The sequence below is a fragment of the Hypanus sabinus genome, chromosome 10 (assembly GCF_030144855.1).
Source record: "Hypanus sabinus isolate sHypSab1 chromosome 10, sHypSab1.hap1, whole genome shotgun sequence".
NCBI lineage: Eukaryota > Metazoa > Chordata > Chondrichthyes > Myliobatiformes > Dasyatidae > Hypanus > Hypanus sabinus.
The window spans coordinates 56704286-56719098 of NC_082715.1; the positions used below are offsets into that span (position 1 = coordinate 56704286).

The 14813-nt window shown below is 40.5% G+C and overlaps 1 protein-coding gene across 3 annotated transcripts in view; it reads left to right on the plus strand.

The window, feature by feature from the left end:
- Nucleotides 1-14813, plus strand: part of rock2a (rho-associated, coiled-coil containing protein kinase 2a) — a 209748-nt gene that overhangs the window by 104500 nt on the left and 90435 nt on the right. For all 3 annotated transcript variants that reach the window (XM_059981881.1, XM_059981879.1, XM_059981882.1), the window contains exons 8-9: nt 2369-2460; nt 8564-8723. In XM_059981881.1, the coding sequence (XP_059837864.1) occupies nt 2369-2460; nt 8564-8723 (252 nt within the window). The remainder of the gene's footprint in view (nt 1-2368; nt 2461-8563; nt 8724-14813) is intronic.

Genomic DNA, 14813 nt, shown 5'->3' on the forward strand with positions numbered 1-14813 from the left:
TGAACTGGTACTTTCCCTACCAAAATACACAGTATCCATGTATTCAGCTGCATAGCTGAAGACCAAAGCCTGATTCCTATTGCATGCCACCAATAAAATGTTGGTCTAAATGCTGACATTTACTTGCATATATGTCACCTGAAGAGTTTAGCATTATCTACAGTTCTTTTTCATTTAAGTCTTGAGGCCAACTGCACCTTGTATGCTTCAAAACAAGCAAACAGCCTTTGTTGCTGCGCGTGGTCTTTCATTAATTCTGTTGTTTCTTTGTATTTACTGTGAGTGCCCACAAGAAAATGAATTATATGTAATCTGATAATAAATTTGTTTTGAACTTTATTGGCCATTGGGTATTGTTCACATACATTGAGATTAATGGGCTTGGATAGATAATAAATCCATGGTTCAACATACAACCCAAAATTTTTACTCTCTGCAGACCTCCATGAAACAGAAGAAAAACCCCAAAGAATGAATGACAGGGAAATGTCAGAACCTCAAAGCCCTCCCTCCCCCTTTCCTTGCACAAGCAGCAGCAAAGCATCAACCCTCCTCTGCCGCTCCCCCCACCCGACTCAGCAAAAGCTTCTGCCCCCTGCACCACCTGGCATGCAAGTAATAGCAAAGCCTCCAAAGAGACCATAATCTCGCGTCCCATGAAAAACCACTGTTCATCCCAACAATTCAACGTGCCACTAACAAGGGCGAAAGAGGTATCACTCCTGTCACAGCAAGAGCGGAGACCAACGGTTTGTTGTTTCAATGTTACAGTCTGGAGTATCACTTTATTTCAAGTTCTCCGACTCAAGAATTGGTAGCAAACTCTCTCACCATTGAGAAGAGCATGATTGTCCAAGTGTAGAGGCCCCTGACAGCCACACCCATTGTCTTGATTTTCTGATCTCCCGCGAATCTTCATTCAGCGATACTAGTGAGCAATCAGGTCAACCACAAGGCCACACCCTGAAGATGCACGTCTTCTAGGCTGCTCTTGGAGATACCGAAAATGCTGGGAGCGGGAACCAGCCACCGTGAAGGACTGCAGTTTGAGTGCAACTGTAGATCAAGGATTCTGACAGGACCCCAGCCACCTTGAACAGGGACGAAGACGCATTAATGAGAAGAATTTAAACTGTTCTGCAGATGGATTGGGAGAAATCGCCCTCTGGCACTGTCTTTAGCTCCTCCTCTATGGAATGTATTATCAATGGTGGAAAGAAAATGTTAGATAATTAAACAGAATCCACCTGGAGCTTAAGGTAGCATCTCTGGCCACTTGGTACATGATGTATGACTTAATCTAACAGCCTGAGCTGTGAAATGCTGCAAGTTGAAGGATGGCTAGTTGTTGCTCCACTGTTAGCCATGAAAATACCATTAACCCCTTAGCTTTTTTGATTTTTTTTTGGTGTGTATTAAATTTGTTAATTGTGCATTTAAATTTGCCATGGAAATAATGGCATAATCATGTAATGCATGCCACTATTGTTCATTGGAATTAGTTTACTTGGTTTGATCCTTAGTGTATTTTGTATTAGTTAATCTGAGATTGGTTGAATGCAAGGTTAATTCTGCAGCTATCGCATTCTAAAATGTGTATGAACAAACATTAAATAATTTAAGTATTTGAATGTTATTTCTCCTCAATTTCATTTGAGTGTTGTCATTCTTTAAAAAAATAAAGGACTTGGGAGCACTTTTAGCACGTGCAGATAATTTCCTGTTTGTACTAAATTTAGGACAGGAAATATTTGAACCAGTTGCTCACATTACAAAATGGTAATTCAAATTTTAATCTCTTGGGTTTGAATTAATTCTAGAAAACTTATTTACAATTAAACATTTTTAAAAAGTAATATATTTAATGGATATTTTATGGTGTGTTCTTGTACATAATTAGCTAAGATAGGAATGGTTCAGTATGCTGCAATAATCTTTCTACTGCACATAACTTGAGTTTTAAATATTATCTCAGTTTAGAAAGTAAGTTGTTAGCAGTTCAGAATAAATAGTATTTTCTTGTAGCGTATTGATTGCATTGAATTCTCAATTTAAACATCTTACTGGTGGCTGTTTGTAATACAGACTCTTGCTACAATTTGGCAGCATTTGAGCTCTGGTCGCTTTCTTCCGCTCTGTTAAGACCCTCCCCCAAAACGTTCACAGTGTTTCAGTGTTTAAGCAGTATTGCTCCACACGTGGCAGAATGCAGCATTTAACCATGTTGATTATTGACTAAAAAGTGAAAGCATTGAGCATATTAAAAAACAGTAAAGCACATTCACTGCTAAGGAATTCTTATTCAGTGTGCGCAATGATTTGATTTATCTTGATTTAACTTCTCATTCCAACTAATTGTAATGTTCAGGGAAGTTCGCTTAGGGAGAAATGGAGTTGAAGAAATCAAGCGTCACCCTTTCTTCAAAAATGATCAGTGGACATGGGACACTATTCGTGAGGGTGAGTACTAATGGTTATGATAAGGGTATGTTTAATACACTGGTAATGTCAAATAATTAAAGTTAAACTGCTTGAATAGCTTAACTTTTGAAAATCCTTTAACAGTAAATTAGAGTACTTGCAGGTTATGGATACTTAGATTCAATAATATAGTTTCTCACTTTGAAGCAGTGATTTTTTTTGGCATTGAAGACAAAGCAGTGGTTAAAGTGCTTAAAGAGCACTCGGTCCTAATGTCTCAATGGATGCGGCATTCAAGTAATGCTGTAATTTAAAACAATTTGATATATCAGAAATAACATCATGGTAATAGAAAAATGTAAAATATGTGGAAATCCAATATGTGAGTCTGATGACTATCATCTTCCAAAGAATCTTTCAGAGGTTCCTTATGTTCATGGATCTGGCAATTCTAAATTTTAAAATAAATGCATGTATAATTTTAGCATCAAATCTTAAATTATATTTACAGTCAGCTGAACTGACTTCAGAGTGGCATTTGATCAGATTCTGTCAATCTTAACATTTTCTTTTCTAAATGCTTTGAATATTGTGTTGTTTGAGTATTTTTCCCTGTGAGAAGTATTCAACTAATCAAAGATGCTGTAAATATTTGAATGTTAAAACAAATGCTGTGCCTATGCACCAGTGCAAGACAGATGCTAATGTTGGACAAGGTAGTTAAGTTGGTTATTAAAATGAAATGTGTGTAATTTGTACACTACGTTTGGAGGAGATGTTGACTTTTTAATGTATAATTTAAAGCCAAAGCTGTCTGGGTATTATGTATTCAAGTGAAGAATAATCAACTCTACATATTGCTTTGACTATGAAGGCTTCTGTTTCCTTCCCAAACTCAGAAAATAATTTTACACAGATTTTGGGATTGAGTTTTCTATATATCATTGTCAGCAGTGCCTTATTATACTGTACTTTACAATATGTATCCAATTATCATAAGTAGTGAAAAACCCACAGGATTTAATATTTTCATATTATTTTGTATTTGCATGTTATATTGAGATTTGAAATTTATGGTATGGTGTGTGTGTGTGGTTGGTAGTTAAACTGAGTTCTAAATTGAAATACTGGTTGATCATTTGCAGTGCTTTTTTTAAAAACACTGCATGCTTGTGATGTAATCTTTAAAGTGTTGTAAGTAATTATTTTTGGAAATCAGTTGACTAACATTTAGGAAGGAAGTGAGGAGATTTTTAATTTAGTCTTTTGGTTTACATGATAATATCTCTTGAATGCATCCCTGAATTAAATTGTGTTGTAATGTGTGTCTTCTAATCCTCTGAATTTTGAAAGGTTTTTTGAGTGAGTAGTCTCAAATACTAATAGGCTTATTCATATGAAGGTTTTTGACTGTAATATTTAAAAAAAAAAGATGCTCTGAGCTGAGTGTGCACCAAGAATGATTCAGCTGATCTAATTGTTAATGAGGGCATGTCTTGGGAATATGTATTTTTAACATTATTAAAATCACACCAGGGAAAGAAGTTGCATTTTACTTTTTCCTCCATGAAGTATATTTGTTTTCTATTGAAGGAAGTATTTGCATGGAAAGAATAACAAATAATGGGACAAGTTTTCATTCTTTGCAAAATTTACCTGGTACAGTTCAGACAACCAACACAACCATGCTGTAAGCCTCACATGTCCACATAGTTGGATGGTAGGCAGTGTGGCTTCGGCTTCTCAATCCATTTGAGAACTGCTCCTGAAATGTATGGCTTTGGAAACCATATTTCAAGTTAAAACTAATACTGTCCACTAGTATGGGTTTATAGATTAAACATCTTTTGCTGGTTCATGAAGCTCACACCAAGATGATCCATAGTGGACATTGCTTGAAGTGTGTAAAATTTAAACATGCTCAGCACACTTAATGAAGTCGAATTCTAGTAAACTGGTGCCCTTGGGGCTTCGGTGCCAGACTTTCTGGATAAGGGATATTGCTTCTTTTAATATCACAACCCAATTTTAATGAACTGTTTTCAGATATTGTAGTATGATGCAATTTTTTCAGTGAACTATGTGAATTTAATGTAACGCAGGATATATAGGTACCAAATTAATGAATTTGGGAAACAGTCATGGTTGTCTGAAAAAAGTCCTGGAAACTAGAGCCTCAAAACAGAACATAGGAACCAGGGTCCTTATGAATTTATAAGGATGGCTGGATAAAGAGCATGTGGAGTTTGTAGGGAATTCTGGAATGGAGCCTAAATTAATTAACATGGAGGTTAGGAAGTTACTTGAGGTGAATCAGATGCCGAGCCATTAGGATTTCTGAACATTGTTGTTCATGGAAGATGGTGACAAACAAGAGAAAATCTGCGGATGCTGGAAATCCATGCAACTCACACCAAATTCTGGAGGAACTCAGCAGGCCAGACAGCACCTATGAAAAAAACATACAGTTGACGTTTCGGGCCGAGACCCTTCAGCAGGACTGTAGAAAAAAAGATGAGTAGATTTAAAAGGTGGGGGAGTGCAGAGAGAAATATAAAGTGAGAGATGAAACTGGGAGGGGACGGGTGAAGTAAAGAGCTGGGAAGTTGATTGGTGAGAGAGGGTGGGAGAAGGGGGAATCTGAGGAGAGGACAGAAGGCCATGAAGGAAAGAAAAGGGAGGAAGAGCACCAGAGGGAGACAATGGGGAGGCAAGGAGATGAGGTGAGAGAGGGGAAAAGGTATGGGGAATGAAGGGGGGCCATTACCGGAATTTCAGATAATCTAATTTTCAGATAATGCCATGAGGATGGAGGCTACCGAGATGGAATATAAGGTGTTGTTCTTCCAACCTGAGTGTAGTCTCATCACGACAGTAGAGGAGGCCATGGATTAACATATTGGAATGGGAAGTGGAATTAAAATAGGTGGGTACTGGGATATCATGCATCTCCTGGTGGTTAGAGTGGAGGTGCTCAGCGAAGCGGTCTCCCAATCTACGCCGGGTCTCACCAATGTACAGGAGGACACACTGGGAGCACTGGCCACAGTGTATAACCCCAACAGTCTCACAGATGAAGTGTGCTTCATCTGGAAGGACTGCTTGGGACCCTGAATGGTAGTGAGGGAGGAGATGTAAGGGCAAGCATAACACTTGTTCCACCTGCAAGGATGAGTGCCGTCAGGGACGAATGGACAAGGAGAGCATAGAAAAATTGGTGGACAGACACTAGTGTAGGCTTGGAACATACTATTCTGTGTAGCTGACAAAAAGGCAGGTAATAGCAGGGACCCATGAGAGTGCCCATGGTTACACCTTTTGTTTGAAGCAAGTGGGAGGAGCCAAAGGAGAAATTATTGAGAGTGAGGACAAGTTCCATTAGATGGAAGAGAGTGATGGTGGAGGAGTACTGGTTGATTCTGGTGTTTAGAAAGAGCTTTGAGGCCATCCTCGTGGGGCATGGAGGTGTATAGGGACTGGACATCCATAGTAAAAATAAAATGATGGGGATCAGGAAACCTGAAATCATTGAAAAGATCCAGAGTGCATGAAGTATCATGGATGTAGGTCGGAAGGGACTGAACCAGGGGAGATAAAATAAAGTTGAGGTATGCAGATATGAGTTCACTGGGGCGGGAACAAGCTGAAAAGTGGGTCTACCTGGTCAAGTGGGTATCCAAGTGATCTTGGGTAGGAGGTAGAAATGGGAGCTGCAGGATCTATGAGGTTGGTGGCAGTGGATGGGAGATCCCTGGAATCAATAAGGTTGCTAATGGTATGGGAGATAAATGGCTTGGTGTTCCTTCGTGCGATCCTGTTCAAGGAGTAAGTAGGAGGAGGCGTCTACGAGTTGTGGCTGAGGCTCAGCAAGGTAGAGGTCAGTCCGCCAGACTAATACAGCACCTCCTTTATCTATGGGTTTGATGGTGAGGTTAGGATTAGTGTGGAGGGAATGGAGAGTGTCGTGGTTACTTGAAATGACCTGGAGACACAGACAATTCTTAGAGAAGTTTAAACCTTTATTTGCAAACAAAGGCTAAGGCAATCAATGAACTTGTCACCGAAAGCCCATTGAGCTCCGGTGTACAGCATTCTTTATAGTAATTTCTTAGTTACATTTTGGTTTTATCAGCATACCCAATCAATTTTTAGTTGCATATCATCTATACATTAACTAATCAATCGCTCTTGCCTAGCTGTCAGTGCACCACCAGTATTTCTTTCCAGTTCACATCTTGGGCCTCATTCCTGGCCAAGGTTGTTTCTCAGTCAGCCTCCTTAACCTCCCTGACGTTGCATCTTCTGCTCGTACAATCCTGTCTGCAACCGTTATCTCTTAATAAACAAAGGCTGAGTATAATACATGGAGTACGTTTCAGCTAATTAGTGCTGCTAGCTAAACAGGTGTTCTTTAACTGTCACAGTATGTAGCTAAGAGAATACGAGTTATTTAGTAAAACAATACATAGTAATATTCAGTACATAGGAGTGATTACATAGTGTAAATAGCTAGTACCTAGTGGTTATATTTCAGGTATATATAATGATTATGTCAGGTATATTTCTCAATAAGAGCAGAGTGTTTGGAAGATGTGAGGTTGGAATAGGAGAGAGGAGTGTTGAAGTCTAGACAGTTGATGCTCAGTTGGCAATAAAAAGATCCAGAGCAGGCAGAAGACCAGGGCTGCATGTCCAGGAAGAGGAGACAGATTGAAGACGGGAGAAGCGGTCATCAGTGCGGGGTGGAGAGTCCTTGCCAAAGAAGTCAGCTCAGAGACAGGCAGTGGGAAAAAATGCCCAGCGTCTTGGCAGACACAGAACTTGCTTAGGTGTGGGCACAGCGGGACAGAGGTGAGGCCCTTACTATGGTCAGAGCATTCTGACGGAGAAAAGAGGGAAAGGTCAGAGGGAATGGCGAAGACCCAGCATGGATGAGAGCTGGTATCTTTGGGGGGGAGGGGAAGGGGGTTGGCAGTGTCTGAGGAGAAATGAGATGTGAGGTAGTCAGAGATGGTGGGGTGAGAGGAAGATGGAGTCTTCAATGACCCAAGAGCTGACGGTGGGACCTGAGAGACGTAGGGTTGCGGAATGGTGGAGGGGGAAGGGGAGATGGGAGGTCCAGCAGCAGTGCGTGCAGACCTGGCCTGGATATAATTAACTGTTTTTATGTTTTAGATTGTGTGCAGGTGTCACATCTTTTTCAGTTTAATTTTGCCAGCCTTAGTGCAGCCTCTTTTTGCTTGCTTTTATTAGTCATGAGCACTTACCTATTTGCCAGTGTTCACTGTTTTTGATCAGCATGTTCTTAGATCTATGAGAGATGTTTAGTAAATAAATGGGTTGAAAGCTTCTAAGAATAAAGCACACTTGCTACTCTGAGGTGTGCTTGTTGATCACTCACATCCAAATAGTTGTTGATGTGTGATGGAGAGCTGTCAGGTTCGCTAAAATAGCTATTTAGAATAATGTTATTTGATGAAGCTCTCATTTTAAAAATATAAAGCAGATTAATTACACATTATCTTAAATTGTTCTTATGCATAATATGTAGAGGAAACCCTCCTGTTCATTTGTGAAGACCTGATGACAGATCTTGGTTAACCAGGCTTTCAGTATCTATCCTTATTCTCAACAATATGTTATCATAGCTGGTTGAAATATCCCTTTACTGTTTGTCACATTTGATTCCTCCTTGCTGTGATACCTTTTGAGCAATGAATGTGATGTAATTAGGTACAAATTTGATGTTTTTATAGTTTACCACTATACACATGAATAAAATTCTGTTTTATTATTGGTAAATTAGAAAAATGCTGTTCATTATATTTCCAAACCTGAATATTTCTAGTTTAATTTTTATCGTCTAGAGTAAAACAAGAATATTTAGAAAAATTAAATTAATTCTGTAAATGAAATTTTGTGTTATATTGATATATGATCTTATTGCCAGTTGGCAGATTAAACTGTAGAACTATGGCAGAAGAATAATATCACAAGTTGTACAGTTAAGAAACATTGGATATTATATTGCACTGAACTGTCAGTCTTTTATTTACACTGAAGACCTAAAACTCCTGAGATTTGTGAGATTCCTGGCTGGTATAAAGAAGCAAAAGCTAATCACTTTTTTTTTCCTTTACAGCTGCAGCCCCTGTTGTGCCTGAATTGAGTAGCGACATAGACACAAGTAACTTTGATGATATTGAAGATGATAAAGGAGAAGTAGAAACATTTCCAACCCCAAAAGCTTTTGCTGGGAACCAGTTACCTTTTGTAGGATTCACATATTTCAGAGATAGCCAGTAGGTTTTTAACACTTGTACCTTAAAGACATTTGAAATTTATATTTGATAATATTGAATTTATACAGTTGAATAAGTTAACATTTACATTGCCTTGTAATAGTATTCAGCCCCCAACCCTTTGTTCACAACCAGGGATTTCGATCAATTTAACTGAGTGTTTTTACTTGTGAATCACATGCTCCTTTTTCCCCCACTGTAGAGCCCAAAAACAAGGAAAATTGTAAAGCATGAAAAACTAAAAAATTCAAAAACTGAAGTATTCATCCCCCTTTGCTCAATACTTAGTTGCTCAGTACCTCTTGCAGCTATTACAGCCAGTAGTCTTTTTGGATAAGTCTCTTTTAGCTTTGTACAATGTGATGGAGCAAGATTTGCTTATTCTCCCTTGCAAAATTGCTACAGCTGTGCAGGTTAGTTAGGGAGTGGCAATGGTTTGCAACAGCATCCTGAGGTTTTGCCAGAGATGTTGAATTAGGTTAAGGTCACTCCGTGATTTCTCTAGCAGTTGCTTTGTGTCATTGTCCTGCTGAAATGCGAACTTTTCCCACAGTTTAAGATTTCTGGCAGAGGCTAGCAGGTTTTTTTTTATCTAGGATCTCTCTCTTATTTAGCAGCATTCATCTTCCCATCAATCCTGACTTAGATTTCTAATTCCTGCTGCTGGAAAGCATCCCCATATCATTAAACTACATGCACCATACTTTACAGTATGGATGGTATTATCTGGCTGATGTGAAGTATTAGTTTTATGCCACATGTATGCTGAGTGGTGAGGCCAAGAAGTTCCACTTTAGTTTTATCTGACCACAAGACCTCCTTCCACATCTTTACAGTATCTTCTAAGTGATGATTTGCAAAGTCTTTAAGGGTAAGGATATGCTTTTTTTTCGCCAGAGAGTCTTCTTTGCCACTCTTCTATATATAGCCTTTTTTTTTTGTAAGGTCTTAGAAATTGTGGAACCATCAACTTTATCTCCAAGTTGCAGCCACCAGCTCCTCCATCTCATTCAGAGTGACTGTTGGCATCACAGTAGCCTCTCTGTTAAGTGCTGTTCTTCTCCAGTGACTAAACTTAGAGAGGCAGCCTGACCTAGTCAGTGTGGCTGTGGTTTCTTCTTTCTTCCAGTTTTTCACGATGAACTGCACTGTGCTCTGGGATATGTTCAATGCTTTTGAGATAGTCTTGTACCCCTCCCTGGACCTGGGCTTATTTATTATCATTTCCTGACTTGCCTTGAATGCTCTTTTGTTTTCATTTTGCTTTGGTCTGTTCTAAATATTATACTGTTGCACCTTACAAAAAGAGGGACTATTTATTCAGGTGGTCTTCCAACTTTGTACATCAACAAATTGGGTGAGTTGTAAGGTAATATACAGTAAGCACTATGTTTTGTGAATTAGGTCAAAAATCATCCGGTATATTTAAATTTAGAAGTTGAGACAGTAAAATTTGAAACTAGTAGGGGCTGAATAGTTTTACAAGGCATTGTAGATACACTGCACAAAAGTCTATTTGAATTAATGATGTTGTGACTAAGTTCCATTAAAATGAGGGCATCACACTGCATTGTATTTATACAAAGTACAACTCACCAAATGAACAACATTGGAGGTCAGTCCATGATACTGTATCACTAAAAGTGATTAAGTCCTGACGAAGGGTTTCAGCCCGAAACGTTGACAGTGCTTCTTCCTATAGATGCTGCCTGGCCTGCTGTGTTCCACCAGCATTTTGTGTGTGTTATTAAGTCAACGTTATTTAACAGTTCTACTTGAAAGCATTATGTCAATACTTCCTAACAGAGGTTCAGTAGTAAAATTCTAATGTCAGGTTTGTGTAGGTTTTCCCTCAGTGCTTCTTGACACTGTGGCTTACAATCAAATTGAACTGTTCAACAAATCTTAAGTATTCAGGGCATGAAGTGATTCAGTTAACATGTTCATTTAACTCAAACGAGAAAATCTACAGATGCTGGAAACCCAAACAACACACACAAAATGCTGGAGGAACTCAGCAGGCCAGGCAGCATCTAGGGTATAGTCGACATTTCGGGCAGGTTTAAAAGTTTGAAGAGGAGAGAGAAGCACAAGTCCGTGGGTTTATAATAGACATCGGTAGATAAGGTGTCGCAGGAGATAGTGAGATCAAGAAAGGGGAGGGAGACAGCTAATCCACTGTTGTCTATCATAAACCCATGGACTCTCACAGCTACCTGGTCTATACCTCTTCCCCCCATGTTACTTATAAAAACAACATCCCCTCTCTCAATTCCTCCATCTTCACTGCATCTGCTCTCAGGATGAAGCTTTTCATTCTAGAATGAAGGAGGTGTCCTCCTTTTTGAAAGAAAGGTGCTTCCCTTCCTCCACCATCAACACTGCCTTCAACCATATCTTTTCCATTTAAAGCACATCTGCTCTTACCCCATCCTCCCACAACCCTACCAGGATAGGGTTCCTCTTGTCCTCACCTACCACCCCAACAGACTTCGTGTCCAGCACACAATTCTCCAAAACCTCCGCCATTACCAACAGGATCCCACCACCAAGTACATCTTTCCCTCTCTCTCTCTCCCCCCCCCCCACTGCTTTCCACAGGATCACTCCCTACGTAACTCCATTGTCCATTTGTCCCTCCCCAGTGATCTCCCTCCTGGCACTTATCCCTGCAAGCGGAACAAGTGCTACACCTGCCCCTTCACCACCTCCCTCATTACCATTCAGGACTGCAAACAGTCCTTCTAGATGAGGTGACATTTCACCTGTGAGTCTGTTGGGGTTGTATACTGTATCCTGTGCTCCCAGTGTGGCCTCCTGTATATCAGTGAGACCCAATGTAGATCAGGAGCCCACTTTACTGAGCAGCTATGCTCTGTCCACCAGAACAAGCAGGATCTCCCAGAGACCACCCATTTTAATCCCACTTCCTATTCCCATTCCGTTATGTCTATCCATGGTCTCCACTTTTGTGATGAGGCCACGCTTAGGTTGAAGGAACAGCACAGTAAATTCTGTTTGTGTAGCCTCCAGCCTGATGGCATGAACATAGATTTCTCAAACTTTCGGCAATGCCCCACACCCCCACCTCTCCTTTACCAGTTCCCACCCCCTTTCCCCCCTCTCATTTTATCTCGCTGCTCACCCGTCATCTTCCTCCCCCATGGTCTTCTGTCTCTCTTTCACCAATCATCTACCCTGCTTTTTACTTCATCTTACCCCCTTCAAGCTTCACCTTTCACCTATCATCCCCTTCCCCCGACCTTTTAAATCTACTCCTCAGCTTTTTTTTCCTCCAGTCCTGTCAAAGGGTTTTGGCCTGAGATGTCGACTATACTCTTTTCCATAAATGATGGCTGGCTTGCTGAGTTCCTCCTGCATTTTGTGTGTGTTGCTCAGATTTCCAGCATCTGCAGTTTTTCTCTTGTGTAATAGTGGAATCAATGAAAGACCGCAATCAACATGGCAGACTACTAGTGTGGAAGATACAAAAAGGAAAACAAGAAATAATAATAAATAAGCAATAGAAATTGAGAACATGAAATGAAGGGTCCTTGAAAGTGAGTCTATAGGTTGTGGGAACAGTTCAGTGATGGGACAAGTGAAGTTTCCCCCTCTGGTTCAAGCGCCTGATTGTTAAGGGGTAATAACTTTCCCTGGACCCTCTGGTGATGAGTCCTGTGGCTCCTGTAGCAGCTTGTTAATGGCAGCAGTGAGAAACAGCGTATGACCTGAGTGATAGGGTCTTTAATGATGAATGCTGCTCTGTGTAGTTATGCTCATTGGTGGGGGGGCGGGGGGCGGGGAGCTTTACCCATGATGGACTGGGTTGTAGCCACTACTTTTTGCAGGATTTTTTATTCAAGAGCATTGGTGTTTACATACCAGGCCGTGATGCAGCCAACCAATATACTCTTCCGCACTTGGTCAAAGTTTTGAATGTCATGCCGAACCTTGCGAAGTCCTAAGGAAGTAGAGCTGCTGCTGTGTTTCCTTCGTAATTGCACTTGTGTGTTGGGCATCTGAAATGATAACACAAGAATTTAAATTTGCTGACCCTCTCCACCTCTGATCTTCAAAAGAGACCCTCCCTCCTTGTTTCTTCCTGCTAAGGTCAATAATCAGCTCCATATACTTGATAACGTTGACTGAAGTGTTGTTGTTATGGCAGCACTCAGCCAGATTTTCAATATGCTCCTATATGCTGATTTGTCACCACTTTTGTTTCAGCCAATGACAGTAGTGTCATCAGCAAACTTAAGTGTGGCATTGGAGTTGTGCATAGCTACAGTCATAATTCGAAAGCTAGTAGGGCAGGGGGCAAAGCACACAGCCTTGTGGGGCTCCTGTGCCAATGGAGACTGTGAAGATGTTGTCAATCTAAGCAGACTAGGATCTGCAAGTGCAGAAATTGAGGATTCAATTGCACAAGGAGGTATTGAGGCCTAGGTCTTGGACCTTAGTAATTCTTCTGAGGGGATGGTAGCATTGAATGCCCAACTGTAGTCTGTAAAGAGCATCCTGATACTTTGCTGCCCAGGTATTCCAGGATTGAGTGAAAAGTCAATGAAATGACATCTGCTATGAACCTGTTGTGTGGTAGGCAGATTGGAATGAACCAAACCCCTTAGGCAGGCAGGGGTCGATAACTTTTTATCGCCACCTCTCAAAACACTTCATCACTATTGATGTAAGTGCTTCTGGACAATGGTCATTGGGCAGGATTCCATCTTCTTAAGTATAATTGAAGCCTGCTTGAAATAGCTGAGTACCTCAGACTACTGAAGTGAGAGGCTGAACACTCCAGCCAGTTGACCACCACAGGTCTTCAGTACTGGGTACCCTGTCTGGACCGGATGCTTTCCGTGGGTTCATCCTTCTGAAGGATGCTCTCACATTGGTCTCAGTCACAGAAATTACAGGATTATTGGGCTGTAGGAGTGCATAATAGTTTATCCATGTTTTGAAGGTCAAAGTGAGCATAGAAGGCATGAGCTCATCTGCAAGCTCACCCTTCTGTCACCTATGTCAATTGATTTCACTTTGTGATAGCATTCAATCCCTATCACAGTTGTCGAGCATCCTTCCCAAGCTGCTGTGGCTTTTGATAGTTACGAAGATTTGTTGCAAAGACAGCACTGAGCCAGCTTTCTTGGGGAGAAAAATTTGTGTAAATGGAATATAATCAGGATGTGAAACACAGCAGAATAGTAATAAAGTGAACTACAGTATTCAGATAATTAACATGGAGTATCATGTTTCTCCAAAAGAGAAAAGTAAGCTTTAAAGGTAAAAATAGGCCTGAAATATTACAGTCAGTAATTCTGTTACTTATTCCCCTTTTTTGCCAAATTCTTCTCACAATTCAGGAACTAGTAGGTGTTTTTGATAATTTTGAGTACCTTGATTAAATTTGCAATTCTTTTATTTCACTGCAATAGTCTGATAATCTTAAGGCCATAAGATATAAGAGCAGAAGTAGGGCAGTCAGATCTACCATTCAATGATGGACTGATCTAATTCTTCTAGTCATCTCCACTCTCCTGCCTACTCCCCATACCCTATAATGCCCTGGCTAATCAATACCTATCTATCTGTGTCTTAAATGAACCTGATGACTTGGCCTCCAGAGCAGCTCATGGCAACAAATTCCACAGATTTACCACCCTCTGATGGAAGTAATTTCTCTGTGTCTCTTTTTTTAATTGAAGGTCCTTCAATCCTCTTGTCCTAGACTCTCCTACCATGGGAAATAACTTTGCCATGTGTAATCTGTCCAGGCCTTTTAATACTCTGTATGTTTCTATGAGATGCTCCTCATTCTCCATAACTCCAGGGAATACAGCCCAAGAGCTGCCAGACAGTTCTCATATGGTAGCCTTCTTATTCCTAGAATCATTCTTGTGAATCATCTCTGAACCCTCTCCAATGTCAGTATATCCTTTCTAGAATAAGAAGCCCAAAACTGCACACAGTACTCCCAGGTGTGGTCTCATGAGTGCCTTATAGAGCCTCAACATCACATCCCTGTTCTTATATTTGATTATCTCTAGAAATAAACACTAGCATTGCATTCGCCTTCTTCACCAC